The sequence below is a fragment of the Corvus hawaiiensis genome, chromosome 3 (assembly GCF_020740725.1).
Source record: "Corvus hawaiiensis isolate bCorHaw1 chromosome 3, bCorHaw1.pri.cur, whole genome shotgun sequence".
Taxonomy (NCBI): domain Eukaryota; kingdom Metazoa; phylum Chordata; class Aves; order Passeriformes; family Corvidae; genus Corvus; species Corvus hawaiiensis.
In genome coordinates this window covers 116,200,208-116,218,373 of record NC_063215.1, presented here as the reverse complement: position 1 = coordinate 116,218,373, position 18,166 = coordinate 116,200,208, and the positions used below count along the sequence as shown (strand labels likewise).

The 18,166-nt window shown below is 42.4% G+C and overlaps 1 protein-coding gene across 1 annotated transcript; it reads left to right on the top strand.

The window, feature by feature from the left end:
* The first annotated feature begins 135 nt into the window (after window positions 1-135).
* ANKEF1 (ankyrin repeat and EF-hand domain containing 1) lies at window positions 136-16,675 on the top strand. Its single transcript, XM_048297155.1, has 10 exons — window positions 136-181; window positions 4,897-5,283; window positions 5,751-5,950; window positions 6,994-7,143; window positions 7,608-7,731; window positions 8,597-9,398; window positions 11,980-12,206; window positions 13,451-13,617; window positions 14,787-14,924; window positions 15,960-16,675. The coding sequence occupies exons 2-10, from the start codon at window positions 4,938-4,940 to the stop codon at window positions 16,083-16,085; spliced, it is 2,280 nt and encodes a 759-aa protein (XP_048153112.1). The 5' UTR covers window positions 136-181; window positions 4,897-4,937; the 3' UTR covers window positions 16,086-16,675.
* The last annotated feature ends 1,491 nt before the right edge of the window (window positions 16,676-18,166 follow it).

Sequence of the window (18,166 nt, the reverse complement as noted above, 5' to 3'; positions counted from 1 at the left end):
CCCCGCCGGCTGGGGGGATCCGGGGGCACGGAGGGGCCCCGCCGGCTGGGGGGAAGCCGTGCCGCCTCACGCCCGCCCGACGCCGTTGCCAAGGAGATGGCCATGGCGGCCATGGCGGCCGCTGTGGCGGGCGGGGATCCGGCTGCGGGCCCCGGGTCCTCAGCGTCCCCCTGCTCCTCAGGTGAGTGCCCGGGGCTGCCGAGGGTCGCAGCCGCCCCCGCTGCCGAGCGTGGTGGCGAGAGGGCGGCGGGGCTCGGGACGCCGCCTCGCCGGCACTGCGGAGGGGTTGGGGCAGAGCCGACGGGCTGTGAGGGCTGAGCGCAGCCTCGCCGGACACAGATACGGCGCACATCGCCCCCCTCACGGCCCTCACCTCTCGCCGCGGGCAGTTACCTCAGCTCGGGTGTCAGCACGGTCAGACCAGCGCGCCCTTGGCAGGGAACACTGGGTCATCACCAGCTCGCCAGCATCCTCCCCTTCCAGCAGTTTCTCTCCCGTTAAAGCCAGTCTCCTCCACAGACTGCCCGTTCCTCTGAGTCGCAGCCCCCGGAAAATAAACCAACACCGTATTTATCTACTACCTGGCTTCTCCAGGGCCCTGGGCAGGAGTGGTCGCTCACCCTGTTCCTTGCTCCTGGGCGCAGCAGCACCTCATGCCCAACTCCCCAGAACTCCAGAGGCTTTCCTGGAGTCCAGCTCTGCTCCTGGCTGAGGAGCCACCTCCCCTGAGCCCCCGTCCCCGCAGGTGTTGCTCACAAACCCGATTCCCAGGTGCTGGCTGGCCCCGAGGGCTGCCTGCCGCTGGCAATTTGGGCTCGATTACATCCCAGTTGGGATGGTCGCTGAGGTGACTGGAAGTTGCAAGGCAAGCTGAAGACAAAAGGATGCACATCTTTTGATCCAACCCAGCCATAACCTTGGGCCTGCCTTTACAGTGCTCAGGCTGGGACCTGTTTCCCAAAGGGCTGGATCTGGGCTGAGATGTCCACACAACATTGAAACCTGCTCAGTTCAGACCTAAGTGCCCATCACTGTGCTCAGCTATGCTGCAGCCCAAGGCAAGGCATTTCTGGAGAATTAACACCAAAAACCCACAGCATTGTAGGCCATTCATGATACTGGAATTCAGTTTTAGGAAGATTTTGCTGCATCACTCCTATTAAACATTAGTCACAGCCAAAAATTCAGTGCAATTATTCACATAAAGCTGTAAATATAGCATGGCACTGTTACCATATTGGTTCCTTTTATATTGACATATAGGGCTCATGCTTATCTCTGTGCCCAGCATGCAAAGGGATTAAATTTAGAAAGTGCTCAGCTATTTTCTTTCACTAAAGATAAAACACATGAAAATTTTGTTTACTGGTTTGTGAATAGTGATAATTAAAGGGATGTTTTCAACTGGAAATGTTGGTACTGTACTTAAAAATGTTGCAAACTTTAAAGGAGTCACGAGTGCTTCCAGCAGCAGTCAGGCACCAGGCTTTGAGTGGGAGACAGGGAGTGAGTTCACCAGCTGCTAGAACTTCCCTCTCTATCAATCTACCTCCATCACAGCTTGGAAAGCTTTGTGGGAAAACAGGAATCTGACTAAAACGATTTTCTTAATACCAGGTGTACCGAGAAAAGGATTAATCTGGATTTGGAATGAGTTCATGCTTTCAATCAAAACAATGACACAAGCTGGCAGAATGACGGTAGCGAGTCTCTTGATGTTTGTCAACAGATAAAATTGTTGCTAAGCAAATGTTACAAGCTTGGGATTTGTCATCATGGCTTCATGAAGCCCTCCCCAGAGCATGACTGTCTCAAAGCCACACTAACAATCCCTCATTTTCCATTAAACCATCTGTTACATGTGAAGTGATAAAAAAAAAAAAATCTATGAAGTACATAGGGTTGGTAGTATTAATAAAAATTGTCAAGATGCTGCAGTTGTATTTTCATTTTAGAAGCCTTTTCCCCTTGCTTATAACTTTACATGACTCTGGGTAGAGTTTTTTGTCCCACCTGTCTTTCTTTGATTCTGCTACTGTAGAAGCTTCTAATAAAACTTGATCCAGTTACTTTCAACAAATGCTGCAAAGAAATATTAACTGTAACAGTTAAAATGTTATGGTTGTTTTAATGTAAATTGTTGGTTCCTAATGCTTTGAAGCAAAGACTTTAAACAGGGTAAGGTCTCGGTGGTGGTTGAATTGTGGTAACGACAAACTTCACTGTTGTGATAAAAACAATTTCACTTATGTTCATGGAAATAATTTTATTACTGTGCATGAAATATTAAAAGAATACTGTGATAAGCATCTCAAAAGCACCAGAAAAAATCTGATCAGGACTCAGATTGTACTGAATTGTGGATTACACTGGGAGCAAAAATGAAAGTGTACAGTAAGTGTAAGGTATGCCATCAATCTCATGTCCTGCATGGGGCAGAGGTTGTAGGGAGCAAGTACCTCAAGGAATCTCCAGGATAATCCATGAAATAAATCCAAATCCATATGCACTGAATATTATATCCATTTGTGCCTTCATCGAAGGTTAGTTACTAACAGGTTTTTACCAACTGCAGTTCTGCTCATGTTCTGTGGCATTACTAACCTGTGTCCAAAGAGAATGTCATTTCTTCAGTATTTGCAGCTTCAGGGGGAGAAAGAAGGGGAGAAAATGCAAGTTACTCCTAAATGAGTTCCTGAAAAAATGCTGTGCAAAATCCAGGTGCAAATGATGAATAACAGTGGGAAGAAAGTTTTTGGAAGTAAACCAAAGTTCCTTACAGCTGCAGGATGGTAGGAAGTGGAACAAGAGCATGGGAGAACATTTAAGCTTGTCAGTTCCATCTAAGTAGCTTTAAAAACATTTCTTTCAGTGAATTTCAGTGGTGTAAGTACTGTAAGAGCCTTTCCTGCAGTTCCTTCCTGCTGCTCCTCCTCACAGCCCCTGCAGAGTTTACATCACAACTTTTCCCTATACTCAGAAGCCAGAAAAAAAACTTCCTGTATTGAAGATTTGCTCAGAAATTCCTTCCTAAGGTTTCAGGCTCTAAAAGCCAGGCTCTGTGGGGACTCTAGTGTTCAATTCTAGCAGGGGATTACTCTGAAGTAGCCTTATTTCTCAGCTCTAAGCTTTGGGACGACAGGGTTGCTATAGGTGTAACTCCTGTCAGCAGGATAAAAATGTCTGCATTTATTCCCTTTCCCTGGACAGCATGCCACAAGAAGCACATCATGATGAGGGATGAGGGATGAGAATGAACAAGCCACAGGTGACAGATTTAAGTTATTGCTGCTTAATTATTTCATTGTGCAATGTAAGAACATACTTTGCATATGATCAGGATGAGGGTTTTGTAAGACCTAAACAGAAAAGAATTTATGTAATGTGATGTTTAAATGGACAACATCTGAGAGCAGCTGACCTATTCAGACCAGATTTCACTGCAAGGAGAAAGTCTTTGCATTTGAATACCCACTCAAACACTTCTGCAAGGGAGCAGCTTCTAATAATAGCATATTCTCCCAGCGTGGCTGTATGCACAGGGAGGGAGCTGAGGGCCTTGTCTGGCAGGGAAAAAAAAGGGACAACTCTCAGGAACCTATCAACAGTAAACTTGACCCCATCTCTGTTGTTCCAAAGCAATGCTGGCCACGGAACTGCAAAAGAAATGAAAGGCAATAGCTACAGAAACTACAACTGGGATGTTATACCTGTGGTACAAAAATTACCTCTCTATCCATTCCCAACATGATTCACCTTCAGTCCTCTTTTTCTGCTTTTCCTGCAGTTTTCTCTCAGGCTTCCTTTACAGAATGGAAGGTCTTGCCTCAGAAAGTCTGTTGGAATTGTTCTTCATCTCTCTCTTCAATCTCACCTTCTCATGGACATCAACAAAGCACCCAGCAGAAGCCAGGGAGATGCTGAGTGGTCCTATTTACGGATTACATTGCAATAAATAAACCCAAACAAACCAAACCCTAAGTATTCTCTAACAGATGTTCCTCCACCTGATTTTGTTGCATGTCCTGTAAGAGTTCTGGAGGATGGGCTGACCCAAGGCTTGTTGAAGCTGATAGGAAGTTTCCCATCCACTTAGGCAAGCTTCAGAAATGGTCCCTATAATGTCTGACCCTCCTTGACCCTCCAGCCACGAGTGCTGAGACTAGCTAAAAGAGGCTAAAAAACCTAAAAGAAAAAACCCAAAAAACACCCAGAATTGAGGCAAGAATTGAGGCAAGTTCAAAGTCCTGCACTGCATTTTTTTCAAGAAGCATGTGATGCATGACCTGGAAGAACCTTTTCCCAGACCAGTGCCCCACTATCTGCATCTTTTTTTCCCCAAGATTTTTGTTGCAGAGATATTCTACTTACTCTTTTATGTGCATAGGCTGGCAGGAAGTTCATGCATCAGCTACCAAAAAAAAAAAAAAAAAGGGAAGGTGCTCAGGCACTGATGAGGTGATGTTAGTATCAATTTTAGTATCAATTTTGTGTTTCAGCAAGTGCAGAGGACACAGTGTCTTGCGATTTTTTTCCAGCTGAAAATGACAGATGAACAGCCTCCCCCTAGGCTTCCAAGTAATTGTAGATTATAACAGGTCTTTGAATGGAGAGCAGTTACCCTACAGCTTCTTAACTTAATTTTCTCCTTGAACATTTGGGTGTTCTTCAGAACATTTGGATGACTAGACAGGAAAATCTTGCAAGGTGCTGCTTGGGTTTATATAGTCTCTATATGTGCTGCCCATAATAAAAGATAAATTAATTCAAAGCCTAGTGTTCTGTCAAGGTAAAGTGGGTATTTTCATGCTGTGAGTATGGTCTGATTCCTGGTTTTACTGGCATGTCATTTAATCTCATCTCTGAGATTACATATTTTCTTCTCTCCCCACACAGAAAATACTTCTTTGAGAGAAGACAGTCTTCCCTATCCTGGGATGTTACCAGTAGATAAAAGACTTCTAAAATTGCAGATCTACAAACTTCTTCAGTGTGTTCATGAGAAAGACAAGAAGCAAATAGAAAATCTCATCCAGAAAGGATTCCCAGATCTCATTAATCACACAGAGCCTAAGGAAGGATATAGTGCCTTTCACTTGGCCTCCATGAAAAATGACATTGAAATGTGCCGCTTCCTGCTGGAACATGGAGCTCATCCAAATGTCCATGACAAGATGGGACGCACTCCAGCCATGAAGGCAGCTGAGCTAGGCCATGAGGTGGTTTTGGAATTATTAGCAAAAGCTAATGCAGACATGACTGCTGTGGATAATGAAGGGAAAGGTGAGTGAGAAGGAACCTTATCAGACCAGAAATACCATAAAGTGATCCCTTAACTGTGTGACACACTTACTGCATATGATGTGTCCCACCTGTGGAGAGAAACCACAGTTGAGGGAAATCCTTACAGCCCAAGAGAAGCTGTTGGCCACATGGAAAGCTGTTGGCTCTGATGGAAATGAAAATAATTCTCCCTGAAGAGTCTAGGCCTTTAAATTATAAGTCTTCCCAGTACAGATCGGAGAGGTAACTTACGATTGAGAATCACATTCCTCCCATGACCTGTGACATACTAAACTCTGGTTTACTCCCCAAGTAAAGATTGACTCTGAAGTAGAAGCCTTTTTTGCATGGATATACCCTCAGTGAAGGGGTCTCTGTTGCAGATTGTTCTGCTGTGAAGCTCACACTCTCATAACCCTTCTAGTAATTTTCTTTTGCACCCTAATCCCCACTGGTTTCCTTTGCAGGTATTTTGTTTTACTGCCTTTCACCCACAGTACGCCACTCCCACTGCCTGCGAATTGCCTTGGAATATGGTGCAGATGTCAACAACTGTACTACTACTGGGAGGTCTGTGCTTCTACAAGCCTGTGAGAAAGCTCATGAGATTAAAGAAATATGCCTGATTTTCTTGGAGAAAGGAGCAGATCCCCATGCAAAAGACCCGGTATGAGCATTTCTGTAACTAAGAACAGATACAGGAGTATAGAATAAATACCAGATGAGCAGAGTACATGATCTAAAATCCTCACATTAAAATAATAAAGCAGTGAAAATCGCTTAACTCTGTGGCCATACCTCTTCCTCTCTTCCGTACCACCCCTTTTTTTGGAGGAGGGGGATTTAAGTCTTCTTTTAGCTTTTTGTAGGTTTAGAGTGCAAATATTTCCCCGAACTTAAACGTAACTGGGCCAGCTCTTAGGAGCTGCAGTTCACTGTACTTCAGTGGAGCAGTGCTGATTTGTAATTTGCCTTGATGTGTCCTTAGATTTTCGGAGTTGAAATAATATTCACTAAAAGGTAAGTCCATTAGGAAAAACCTGATGAGCAATCAAGGCAGGAACGAGGTATAAGAATTGTTTTTCTCTTTTGTATGTCTTAATCGCTTTGTTTGCTTCCTTAATTTAACAAATACCTGAAAGACTGAAGCTCTGTGCTGTTGACAAATCAAGGAGCTCAAGCCTTCCCTTTAAGGGATAATCCATTATTATCTAGAAAAAGACAACATTATTATCTAGAAAAAGACAGCATTAATGTTTTAGAGTGTGAACTTTTCCTCACAGAACCGTAGTGAAATTCCCTGGTTGCTTTGCCCTCCCCACAGCACTCCTCCAGCAATAGCTCCTTATGCTCCTTCTTTCATAAGATGAGGTAGTATTTTGTGTTAAATGTTGTAAACATGCATGAGAACATGCCCACAGAATAAAGGATTCCTTAACTAAGGAGTTGATTTTCATGGGCATTATTCAGGAACTCAAGCTTTCAATGTACTTGACTTGCTGGGATCTGGCTACTCTACCTTAGCAGCACTATGACTGGATTCTGAAAGTTTTCCTGCAAGTATCTTTGAAACTATTAGGCTTGTCTCCTTTTCCCAGTAATAACTAAAAGGAGACTTCCAGTTTTATGCCGGCCTGGCACGGTCAGATGCTACTGTTCCAGCCTCAGCACACGGAGCAAATTCGGAGTTGTTCTCGTGCTCCCCTGCAGGCCACGGGGCGCACAGCCGTGATGGAAGCTGCAAGGGAAGGAGCTGTCGAGGTGGTGCGTGATCTACTTCAGAGGGGAGCTGACGCGAACCTGTTTGACTTTGAAAGACACAGTGCTGCACATTTCGCAGCCAAAGGAGGCTTTTTTGAGGTATTAACATTTGTGGTGCTACAGCATTGCTGCAAAGCCAAACTTGGGTGGTTTTTTGTTGTTGTGGGGTTTTGTTTTGGTTTTTTGGAGTGTGTTTTTTTGGGTTTTTTTTTAGTCCATTATCTCAGCTGATCAAAGCATAATGATCAGTAATCAAAAGCAGATTCTTTTTAAGTATCAAAGGGAATCCAGCAGTGATAGATAGACCACACAGGGGCTTACAGTGAGCTGTCAAGAATGAAGATTTTCCTTGGGTCTACAACTGTACAAGGTTGTACAGCTAAATAAACATAATACTATAGAAAACATTAATGTTATATGTGCATTGACCAGCTGGACATGGGAGAGAACTTCATTATTAAAATGGGAATGTAAGATATTGCATTTATTTGTAAATCAATCTCACATTTTCACATGTTAAGAAACAGACAAGATTTTTGGTGGGACTCTGTTTGTTTTTCTAGATTCTGACGATTATTTCAGGTTATAATGCAGACTTGAAACTGATTGCTATGAATGGTAACACACCACTTCATTATGCTGCGGAGGGAGGATTTGCAGATTGCTGCAGGTATATAGGACAAAGAGGTACATGAAAACTAAGCTACTTTACAACTATTATCTATATTCTATTTCTGTGCTAAAGGAAAGATTTCATTTGGATATCTCTGAAGGATTTGACTCTTGGGTACCCTGTGGCAAAATTCTCATTCAGAGGGGCCTAACAGAGGCTCTTATCTATTGTGGATGAGATTCTTAAAGCAGCAGAAGCACCAGGGATTTGTATGACTTAGTGTTGGACAGTATTAAGTGGTTCTGGGTTTAGTTGGTTTTAGATGTATTTGTATTGAAACTTCCAATAGAAATAAATTTTTGATTTGATGATCATTAAAAAAAAAAAATCTCTGCACTCATGAGGAAAACTTCATGCCTGTGGGTATTGAAACATGCCCTGAAGCAGCTGTGATCCTTTCCTGACTTAATCAGATGATCATGGCACTTCAAGGTTTGATCCAAGAGGACCATGCAAAATCCCATATTCTGTTCTTGTTAAATCAAACATTTAACTAGTGGTCCCTTGCCAAATTGTAATGTTCAGGTATAGAAATAAGTAACATTTTAATCTTAGTTTGCTTCTTCTTAACCTTGCTCACCACTTTAAAAATGTGAAGTCTCCTCTGAACTTCTGTCTTTCTATACATATTCATGAGTGGATGAATAAATAGAGCATGGGTTGCCCAATGCTTCTCCCTTTGGGAAGCAAATATGGACATGTGGCTGACCTTCCAGTCTAGGATCAATGATGTGGTGCCACCTACCATTGCTATTTATAGCTGAAACAGTATAAAATTGAAGGCCTGTGGCAATGAGTTGCCTGTGGATTACAAGTTTCTTATATTACATAATTAGGAATTCCACTGCACTATCAGCCAAATTGTGTCCATATTTCTAGGCTGTGATCCTACATGGACAAACTTGGCACATATGACCCCCAGGGAGGCTGCCAAGAACGCTGGCTTTAAAGCAGCAGCGGCAGTATTGCGCAAAGTTGAAAAAGCCTTTAAGAAACCAGATGAGACCCTTGCCTGGTACCTGAAGGTGTACGACTGGTCCTTGCAGCACGAGGATGCCATCCGCAAGGAGTTTGAGATTGACGAGGAAGGAGATGGGATGGTATCCAGAAATGATTTTATATCAGTTATTCGGAAGCACTGGGGCACCGTGGACGAGGAACAACTAGAAACTTTTGCTAAAAAGCATGAAACATCTGCTGACAGGATCAGCCTTGATGATTTTTTTAAAGGCTCAAAATACTTACAGAAAGCCTTTCTGCTCTCATCCTTTGGGCCCAAAGCAAAGAAGAAGAAGAAGAAGAAACCACCAAGAAAAAAAGGCAAAAAAGGCCTCCCTGTCCCGATTTGTGTAATTCCAAAGAGTGAACGTCCACTATGGGAAGATGGCTTCCCTACCTACATGGTTGAGGCTGTTCCAAACATTCCTGAAGAGCAGCGTTTCAAACGGGACCAGCAATCTGCCCATCCCGTGCTCGATGACCGTGCCTGGTACGTAGACGAGCCAAGGAAAACCTACATGGATATCAACTACCTCGTCAGAGCGGGAGACTTCGTGTCTCTGCAGAAAGCGTTCGACGAGGGTGTGCCAATAGACATCAAAGATAAATATTACAAAACGCCTTTGATGCTCGCATGTGCAAGTGGCAACATAGTTCTTGTGGAGTTTCTTCTGGAAAAGGGGTAAGATAATTTCAATTTAATTGCTATTTTGGGAATAAATAATTGCTATTATTTATTTCAAAAGCGTAAACATCCAGTAAATATTTGGATGCAAAAGGCTATGGTTTGGTTTTTTGCTTAAGTGACATTTAATATTTAAGTTAGTACCCTAAGATCCCGAGCCACAGGGCGTTAGTTTATTATTTTTCACATTTTAGTAGCATGGAAATTGAAACAACCGAGCGGCAAGTTCCCCAGAACTGAAATTTTTGACATCTGCACTGTTGACGTTTAGTCAGCTGCAGAGTTCATACCCATGTTTCAAGTAGTGAATCCTCACAACCAAACTCTCAAACTGGTGAATGATTTTGGGGAAATCTGACTCAAAGGACTTGCCTGAAACCATCGAGGTGATCCTGGACTTTCCTGTTCCACATGCCTGGTTTAAGCTACCACTTCCCTCTGCAGCTGAGGCAGGCTGAAGCAGCAGGATTTACATCAGAAGCCCCTGCTACTAATTAGTCTGTTCGTCATTTTAGAAGTGCTTCAGCAATTTTGTAGCCTGCAGACACACTTGTGAAAAATCTCAATGACAGCTTAAAAATGAAAGCAATTTCAGAAAGATTCAGTCATACTTGTGTAATAGCATAATCTCTTCTTGTCAGACTGCTGCAGTCCTACAATCCTTCACATAAATGCTTAAATGAACATTTTTCAAAGGTATTTACGTTAACCTTGTCCTCTCTACCCATAGATAGAATTCATGTTAATATTAATATCTCAGGGAAAGTGGCTGCAGTCATTGCTCTGGTTCCTGCAAAGACTAACAGCACATGGATCTTTACACACCCTGGTAATTACACTGACATTCCTGGAGCATATGGGAAATTGTGTAATGTGTATAGTCAGGTTTTCCAAAGGTAACGATGTAAGAGCTACCAAATTAATCCACCAAATTAATCTCTACTCCTTTTATCAGCCTCAATAGACAGCACTGGTCACATCATATTTAACAATTAAAACCTAGAAACATAGTAACTTAGCTTAAAAAAATAGTACCAGTTTTGAGATTTTTCCAATTGACAGAAATGAAAATGGAGAGAAAAGTTATCAGTAGCGTTTAGGTTTGCATCTCTCAGCCTCATGGGCTTGTAGTTTGGCACGGGCATTCAAATACCTTTTACAATATAACCTTTTCAGTACAGAACCACAAATACATATTGAATAGAAAACAAAACATTTAACCAGATAAATGTTTAACATTTATTAGGTTTAAAATTAAATTTGTGGTATCTACTTTCTATCTTCCTCCAGAAAGAATCAGAAGTAAATGAAATTTGGTCTGATGGGAAATTCTGTGCTTGATGGGCAGAAAACGCTGAGGAATTTTTAAATTAGTGCTGCATTGTCCCTGTTCCCATTGATTGGTTTGTTTCTGCTAGAATGAAGTTAGGAAAAAGGATTCAGGGGCAGACAGAGTCTGAGTGCAGGCAAGGAGGTTGGGTTGAGAGAGAAAGTGAAATTACTGAAGGAGCTTATTTTAATGAGAATTAAAACACAAATGAAAACCGCATACGAATAAACCATAATGGCTTAGTGACTGAAACATAACAGCAATAAAAGAAGTAGGTCAGGGGAATTTACTGTGCTGAGATGTCATCAAAGGTAGAATTCTGAAAAAGATTAAAAATTTAAACAAGGAAAGAAGAACAGATTAATCTATGCTTTTACCTAGACTTAATCACCTGACCTGAAGAACAAATAGTTATCCCTGGAAGCAGCTTCCTTCATAATTTTTCTTCTTTCTCCTTTCCTCCTTGTCTTTTGGGAAGACAGCAGCTTTTTGTCCACAGAGTAAGTGGGACAGCGACCCTAACTCCCTTCAGGACCTCTAGGGCTGATAACGCTTTTCCTCTCAGCTTCATCCAAAGGCAGCATATTGCAAGAATCTCCCCTGAACTAGCCCTTGCTTTCTCCAGAACATCCCAGTTTTAATTTGGGAGCAAACACAGATCCTAGTCCAGCAACACAGTAGCTGAATAGTTTTTTCAATGCTCAGATTTCCAAGGCAGACCTTTTGTAACTCATTTGTCAAAGGGAGAAGCCAATGCAGAGAAATGAAGCAGGCAGAGGGCAGCAACACTGGAAGGAAAGGTGAACACTTTCCTCTTTTGCAGGCGAGCTCTGCAATGTTGCCACATATTCTGCAGCACCTGTTCTTGGCCCAGAAGTGTACTTTTTGAATTCCTTAATCTGCTTTCTGCCATTCTCAGCGAAGCTGGAGCACAAACACTAGGAGCCTTTTACAGGACTAAGGTGTTCAAATGCCTGGGTTTTTTCCTATACCCATGAAAAGCTCCATGTAAAGGACACTGATGGTTTAAGTGGGGGACATGAGCAGCACCCAGGCACATTCTTACTATTCCATGACAGATTCAGAGACTCAAATGGTTTCAGAGTAGCAGTAGCAATATGAAAATAGCTATTTACATTGAATATGCCATTGCAGCAGGGAGTTCCCACTGATTGCACTTGGAGCTGAGGCTGTTACTGCAGGTACTCGACAGCTTCAGCTGCCACAACTGCTCTTACTCCTGTGCAGGGCTGATGTAAACGCAACAGACAATTTCCTGTGGACTCCTCTGCATCATGCTTGCTATAATGGACACCTGGATATCGCTGAGGTGCTCGTGAAGGCTGGAGCAGCAGTGAATGCCCCTGCAATAGGTGATGCCACGCCACTGATGAGAGCCATTGAGGCCTCCAGGCTGGATATGGTCTATTATTTAATCACTGCAGGTGCCGACATCCAAGCTACAAACAGCAATGGTAAATAGCAATGTCTCCAAAATAGGCTGTTTCTTTATTAAAAAAACACCTGGAACACTTTGAGAACTGTTCTGCAATCTAGGGTTGCTGTCAGGACTGGGATGAAGGTACCAGGTTCAGTTAGTTTTCTCCTGTGTGGAATCATTATTGAAAAAGTCAGCTTTCTTGGGTTTTATGTACCTAGAAAATGGAGTAACATAATTACATGAAGTAATTTAATTACACAATTCAGGACACTGTTGCTCCTCGCAAGATACATACAGAATTATAAGTGGCTTTAACGAAAACATTCTATCTAGTTGTTATTATTCTTATTTGAGAGAAAACTAAATTTCAGCTGTGGCCCAGAGAATAGTCTGCCATCCATTTAGGTGATTTATTTTTAGGCACAGGCAGCCCTGGTTAAAAAACCTCCTTGCTGCTCTACATGTAAATATAACACCTGAGAAAAAAATACTTAACAGAAAACCAAATCTGAACTGGTACTGAAGTGTTACCTCCTCACAGCAGATCCCTAGTTCAGTGTTATTTCCTCTGTCTCCACAGTAACTTAAACAGTTAACATGCATTGCCTTTTAAGCTCTTGCTCTAACACAGGAGGCAACGCTGGTACACCATGAGACTTTCCTTGCCAAAATGCCTAGTAGTGAAACCCTGCTTGTAGAAGGGACGTGTATTCCTTATTTCTGATATCATGTGGAGTTCTGATTCACACAGCAGTCCAGTCTCACAGATACTTCACAGCCAGAGTTTCATAAGAACCAGGACAGACTTTTTTCCTTCATTAAGCACTGAAGCTGTTCATTTACATCATGGGGCTTTCCCTTGCCAGCCACAGAGCAAGTACAGGAAGAAGGAGAGGGCTAGCTCAGTACAGGATTAGGAATGCAGACCAAGTAGCTCCTAGTGCTAAATGCTCTCAGCTCTCAGAGATCAAAATGACAACCTGCAGGACCAGTGTATTAAGCTGCAAATGTCAGAACACTAAGAACAAAGCAAGTAATCCAAGAATTCCTGCAATATTGGGTTTCAAGGCTCATTTCTGCCAGGTCTTATTTCTGCGAGCAGTGCTGATGACTGCTGGTCCTCACACCAATGTCAGGTACACTGCTGGTATATGGGATGGTTAATAAAATAGTGGCCATATTAAATTCAGTTGATTGTACTGTCATTATCCAGTGGCAATAATCCAGTGCCAAAGTTAATTTTCATGTTTTACACAGATTTTTTTTTTTTAAATACAGGAAAGACTGCTCTTGATCTTGCTCAAGTATTTGAAGATGCTACAATAATTGCTCTGCTCGAAAATCAACTGCAAATTTTGGCAGAAGAACAAGAAAAAGAAGAAGCAAAGCCAGCAAAAGGTGGGAAGCCAAAACCAGCAGAGCCACCGAAACCTGTGAAAAAAGAGGTATGAGAGATGGTAACAAAGGACTGATTTGCTAATAGTTAGCAGGGAGCTTCTTTCTTTCCTTTCTTTGCCACCCATTTCTCTCTAATGCTGTAACTCAGGCAGCTTTGTTAAAGTGAGATGCCAGTACTTGTTCTTGTCAGTATTAGAACTTGTTCATCAGTTGAAATTTGTCTTGCTGATTACACAAACTTCATGTCTTCCCCAGACACACATTAAGAGTGATGTCCTGTATCACTGACAGGACACAGAAAAAGATTTCCTTTTCTTTTTCCCTCCTCCTGAAGTATATGCTCATCCAGCTCTGTTGTGGTAAACACTGAACAACTGGTAACCATAATTTCTTAAAGGGAGCACCTTTTTTTTTTTTTTTCCACAAAATAAGAACAATACCCTTCAAACTGATAAAAAGGTTATTTTATTCTCCTAGTTGAATTCATTGAAACTTGCTAACTTCCTATTTTCCATCTTGTCCCATATCCTTCCTCTTCCACTATTTACCTGAGTCCTGTTTCTCAAGTTCCACACTGATGTTTACCTGTTTTATTTCTGAATGCTTTTCCTGCACCCTCTGCGAGCCTTCAGCACCTCAGCATTGCCTTATCCCAAGCTGACATCAGCCTCCATGACCACATCCTGGTTCTCTTATTGTGGATGAGACCTTCCTGATTCAGCAGTGGTACTTGTTAGTCAGATCCAGGATGCTATTTAGGCAGAAGATGCAGTTGTATTTGCATGGCTAGAAGTGTCCTCCAGCTGCCCCGGATGGTGTAATAAAGAAATTCCAGTACCTAAATGTTGGCATCCCCCTTTCACAAAGGTTTTGAATGTCCAGGAAGCGCCGGACTTTCAGAGGCGGGAGGATGACAACCTTAGGTGCTTGTTTATTCCTCACCTGGAAGAGGATGGGATCACCAGTGGTACAAGGTGACTGTCTTGGGAGTCATAAAGAGCAGCTAATGTTTTAGTGCCCAAGGAGGAACCTTTGAAAAGGTTGGCCCTTGCAATTTTTGATTTTAAAAATTCAGCTTTAAGAAAAACAGATTCTGAAGAGATTAAGAAAAATACTCCCCCAGTAAACATTGTAGCAGAGTATCAGGAGATGCAGGATGCATGCCTTGCTTCTGAACATGATGAATTGGTATAATTGGTACCTTCTTCCCCTCCAGTCTCCAGATGTATCTCAGCCAGCTGAGGAAGAACCTGTTCCTGAAAAGATAAAGCGTTCCCGTAAAAACAGTGCTGCTTACTGGAAGTCTTTGGCAACGAGAGAAAACAAAAATGACATCTCTTTCAGACCCAGAAAAGTAGGTACAGCAGCAAAACATGAGTGCAGTTTCATGGTAACTTAAAGGTAGACCTTGCTGGGGTCAAAACCCAGAACAACCCCATGAAATTTCCACCATTCAGCTGGCTTAGAGATGATGTGACACAGCCTGGAGAGGCTGCCATCAAACAACAGCAAACTAAAGAGTTCATGGATGTATATTATATAATAACACATATATTTATATAAAACAAATTATTGTGGAAATAGAGCTCTTATCGAGTTTTAAAATAGGATTAAAGTGGAGCCACAGTAAAATAAACATGCAACCACATTTATGATATGTATTTTTATTCTCCTGCTTTTAAAAGATAGGAGTGTATTTGCATAGCATGAGCACCAGTTTCTAACTTGCCCTCTTGATTAGTTATCACACGATGACTTATGTCAGTGACAGTTACTGAACAAGATGTATCACAGTACACTAAATATTTGCTTCCTAGAGTTGGAATAGTGGAAACATAACTTCTCTGTCAGGGTCTTGTTAACACTCGCTTAGAAATAACTGAGAAACAGAACAAGATAATCACAGTGAGGTAATTTTTGTAATATTTTTTTCTCCCTAAAAAGGAAAAGAACACCACTGCTGGCTGAGCAGTTGTGTTAGGAGTTTGTTTATAATTTCCCTAACCCTGATTTGTGCTAGTTTCTACAGTGGTCTTAGAGGACTGAGGCTACATAGCTGATGACTCTACAGCTAATTACTATTTTCCACTCTGAGGATTGTGAACCCGACTCAGTAATTTTAAATAATTACCTTAAGATCTTCTTTCCCACATTATCTGTAATCAGAGCCCATGGCATGTTATAGATTGGAAGTGACAACAAGAGAATGCTCTGTTTATACACACACAAACTGTTGACCTATCTTCTGCTGGGAGGCCACACTGCTCCTTTTCTGTCTCATGGTGGAAAGGAGCGCTAGAACATGGCTCTGTTCAGCTAACAGTATCTTCTTAATGCTTCTGTTGCAAAAGTCACATCCAAATTAACTACAAATACCTTTATTTTGTAGATATGGAGCCCTGATGCCACAGCAATAGAGCTTGCAAAAAAGAGAGAATTGCTCCGTGAACGGGCTACTCTTTATGGTCACCTGGAAGATTTCACAACCCTCTTCGACAGAAAATTTAAGAATTAAGCACAGCATCTGGAAGAAGCTGCTTCAGCACATATTTTGAGGAGACAAAGATGTAAAAGGCTATTCCTTTGCAAGGCAGGAATTGTGCAGTGCTCAGTAAATATATCTCAGTTATGATAAAAGAAAATCATATCAAGGTTTTCTTCTATAGATTTTGTTGCTTACACAGGATCTTTTGTTGAGGGCTTAGTCTGGAAAAAGGTTGATTCTCATGTGATTCTAAGTCTTGGAGCTGGCTCGGTGTTCTTCATGGAATAGCCACTGTTGTGTCACACACACGTCCTTTGTAAAGGTGTGGCTTTATAAGGCTTTCTTTACCTCAACACAAAACTTCTTCCTGGAAAATACATTACCCTTCCACTCTAAATATATCGATATGGAGGTAGCATTCAGTAATTGGCTAAGACAACAGTGTTCTGGGTTGTCTGTAGAGGCAACAGAGAGTTCAGAATTCACAACCAGGACTATCACTGCCTAGTGTACTTCTTTCATGTTCTCCCATTCATTTGCACAGTGCATGTGAGACCTGAAACCGCTTCCACCCCACTGGGCACATACTCATTTCCTTCTGATTTCTCGAAAGGATAATAATCTCTATATAATAATCTATAATCCATTTGCCATGTCTCCCACAGACTCTTGTTATCTCTCAGATGAAGGAGGGGATCTCATAGGGGGTGGTGATGGAGACCTGCACTGCAGAGTTCCAAGCCACTGAGATCACTGAGTCTAACTTCTGACCACTGTGTCAACCAGACCATGGCACTGAGTGCCACATCCAGTCTTTTCTTAAACATCTCCAGGGATGGTGACTCCACCATCTCCCTGGGCAGCCCATTCCAATGTTAACAACGCTTTCCATGAAGAAATTCCTCCTAATGTCCAACCTGAATATGTATCTCTTCATCCTCCAGGTAACTTTTCCTAAGCTTTTTCAATCTGCCAGAGGGGATTATTAACCAACACTGTTCTGGGGCATCCTATATTGATGCCACATTCATTGTTCCCAATTTTTTGCTTCTAGCTTCTTTCTAAGAGATTTATCTTGCTCCATCACCTCCTGAAGGGCCAATTGAAGCAACTGATTCATTTTCCATTCCCTCTGAACCATTTCTGGTTCAGCAGCTCTCTGTGAGCATTCCTGAGAGCTGCAAAGCTTTCACCAAAAGTGACCCTCTGAAGGTTGTCCTGACATTTTTCCTGGAGAAATATGTTCCAACAGTTCCGGACCACACCAATCACACCACCACAGCCAAGGGATCCTGTCTGTGATACCAGTTTAACATTATGACCCACCTGTGAGGCTGGGTAACTGAGGTTCTTGTTAATAGATCCTTTGGGGTGAATCAGAGTGAAACGACACTGAATGACCAGTGTGTGATTTTTATCTGTCAGCATAAAACTTCTGCTGGCTGCAGATGATTGTAAATAACAAAAACAATAGTGCTTCAGATAAGTCATAGGAGGCAGTGTGGGCATGGAGCTCATGAGCAATTGTAAATGAAACTGCATCTCTGAGAGAAGGAGAAGCAAAGGGGCAATTTGCTGAACAGTAGCCATCAAAATAAAACCAAGCAGCAGTCAGAAATTATATTGTAGGGTAAAACTGTGTTTCTGGCAGAGTTCTGTCATGGAGATTACCTATGACAGCCTCCACAAGTTGAACAAGGCTTTTCCTGATTCTTAGTATAAGGTTGAGTAGGACACCATTCCTTGTGGGATCTTCCACTACCTGTGTCAGGAAGGGATCATCAAAGCTTTCCAGGAACCTCCTGGACTGTCTGTACTTTGCTGTGTTACCTCTCCAGCAGCTGTCAGGGTAGTTAAAGTCCCTCACAAGAGGGAAGAACCAGGACCTGTGATATTGAGGCTGCTTTGAGCATCCTGCATTGTGGCATCACAGTGGTGTTGGAATTAGGAGGCCTGTGCAGGACACCCACCTCAGTCCCTAATGGCTTGAGGGAATAGGAAAAGCTGCTTGGCCTAAAGGAGGCAGAGCTACCCACAGCTTCCCTCACCATTAGACTACCCTGGGACAGTGTGACACAGAGAGCACCACTGTGGGCACACAGCCCCTCAGC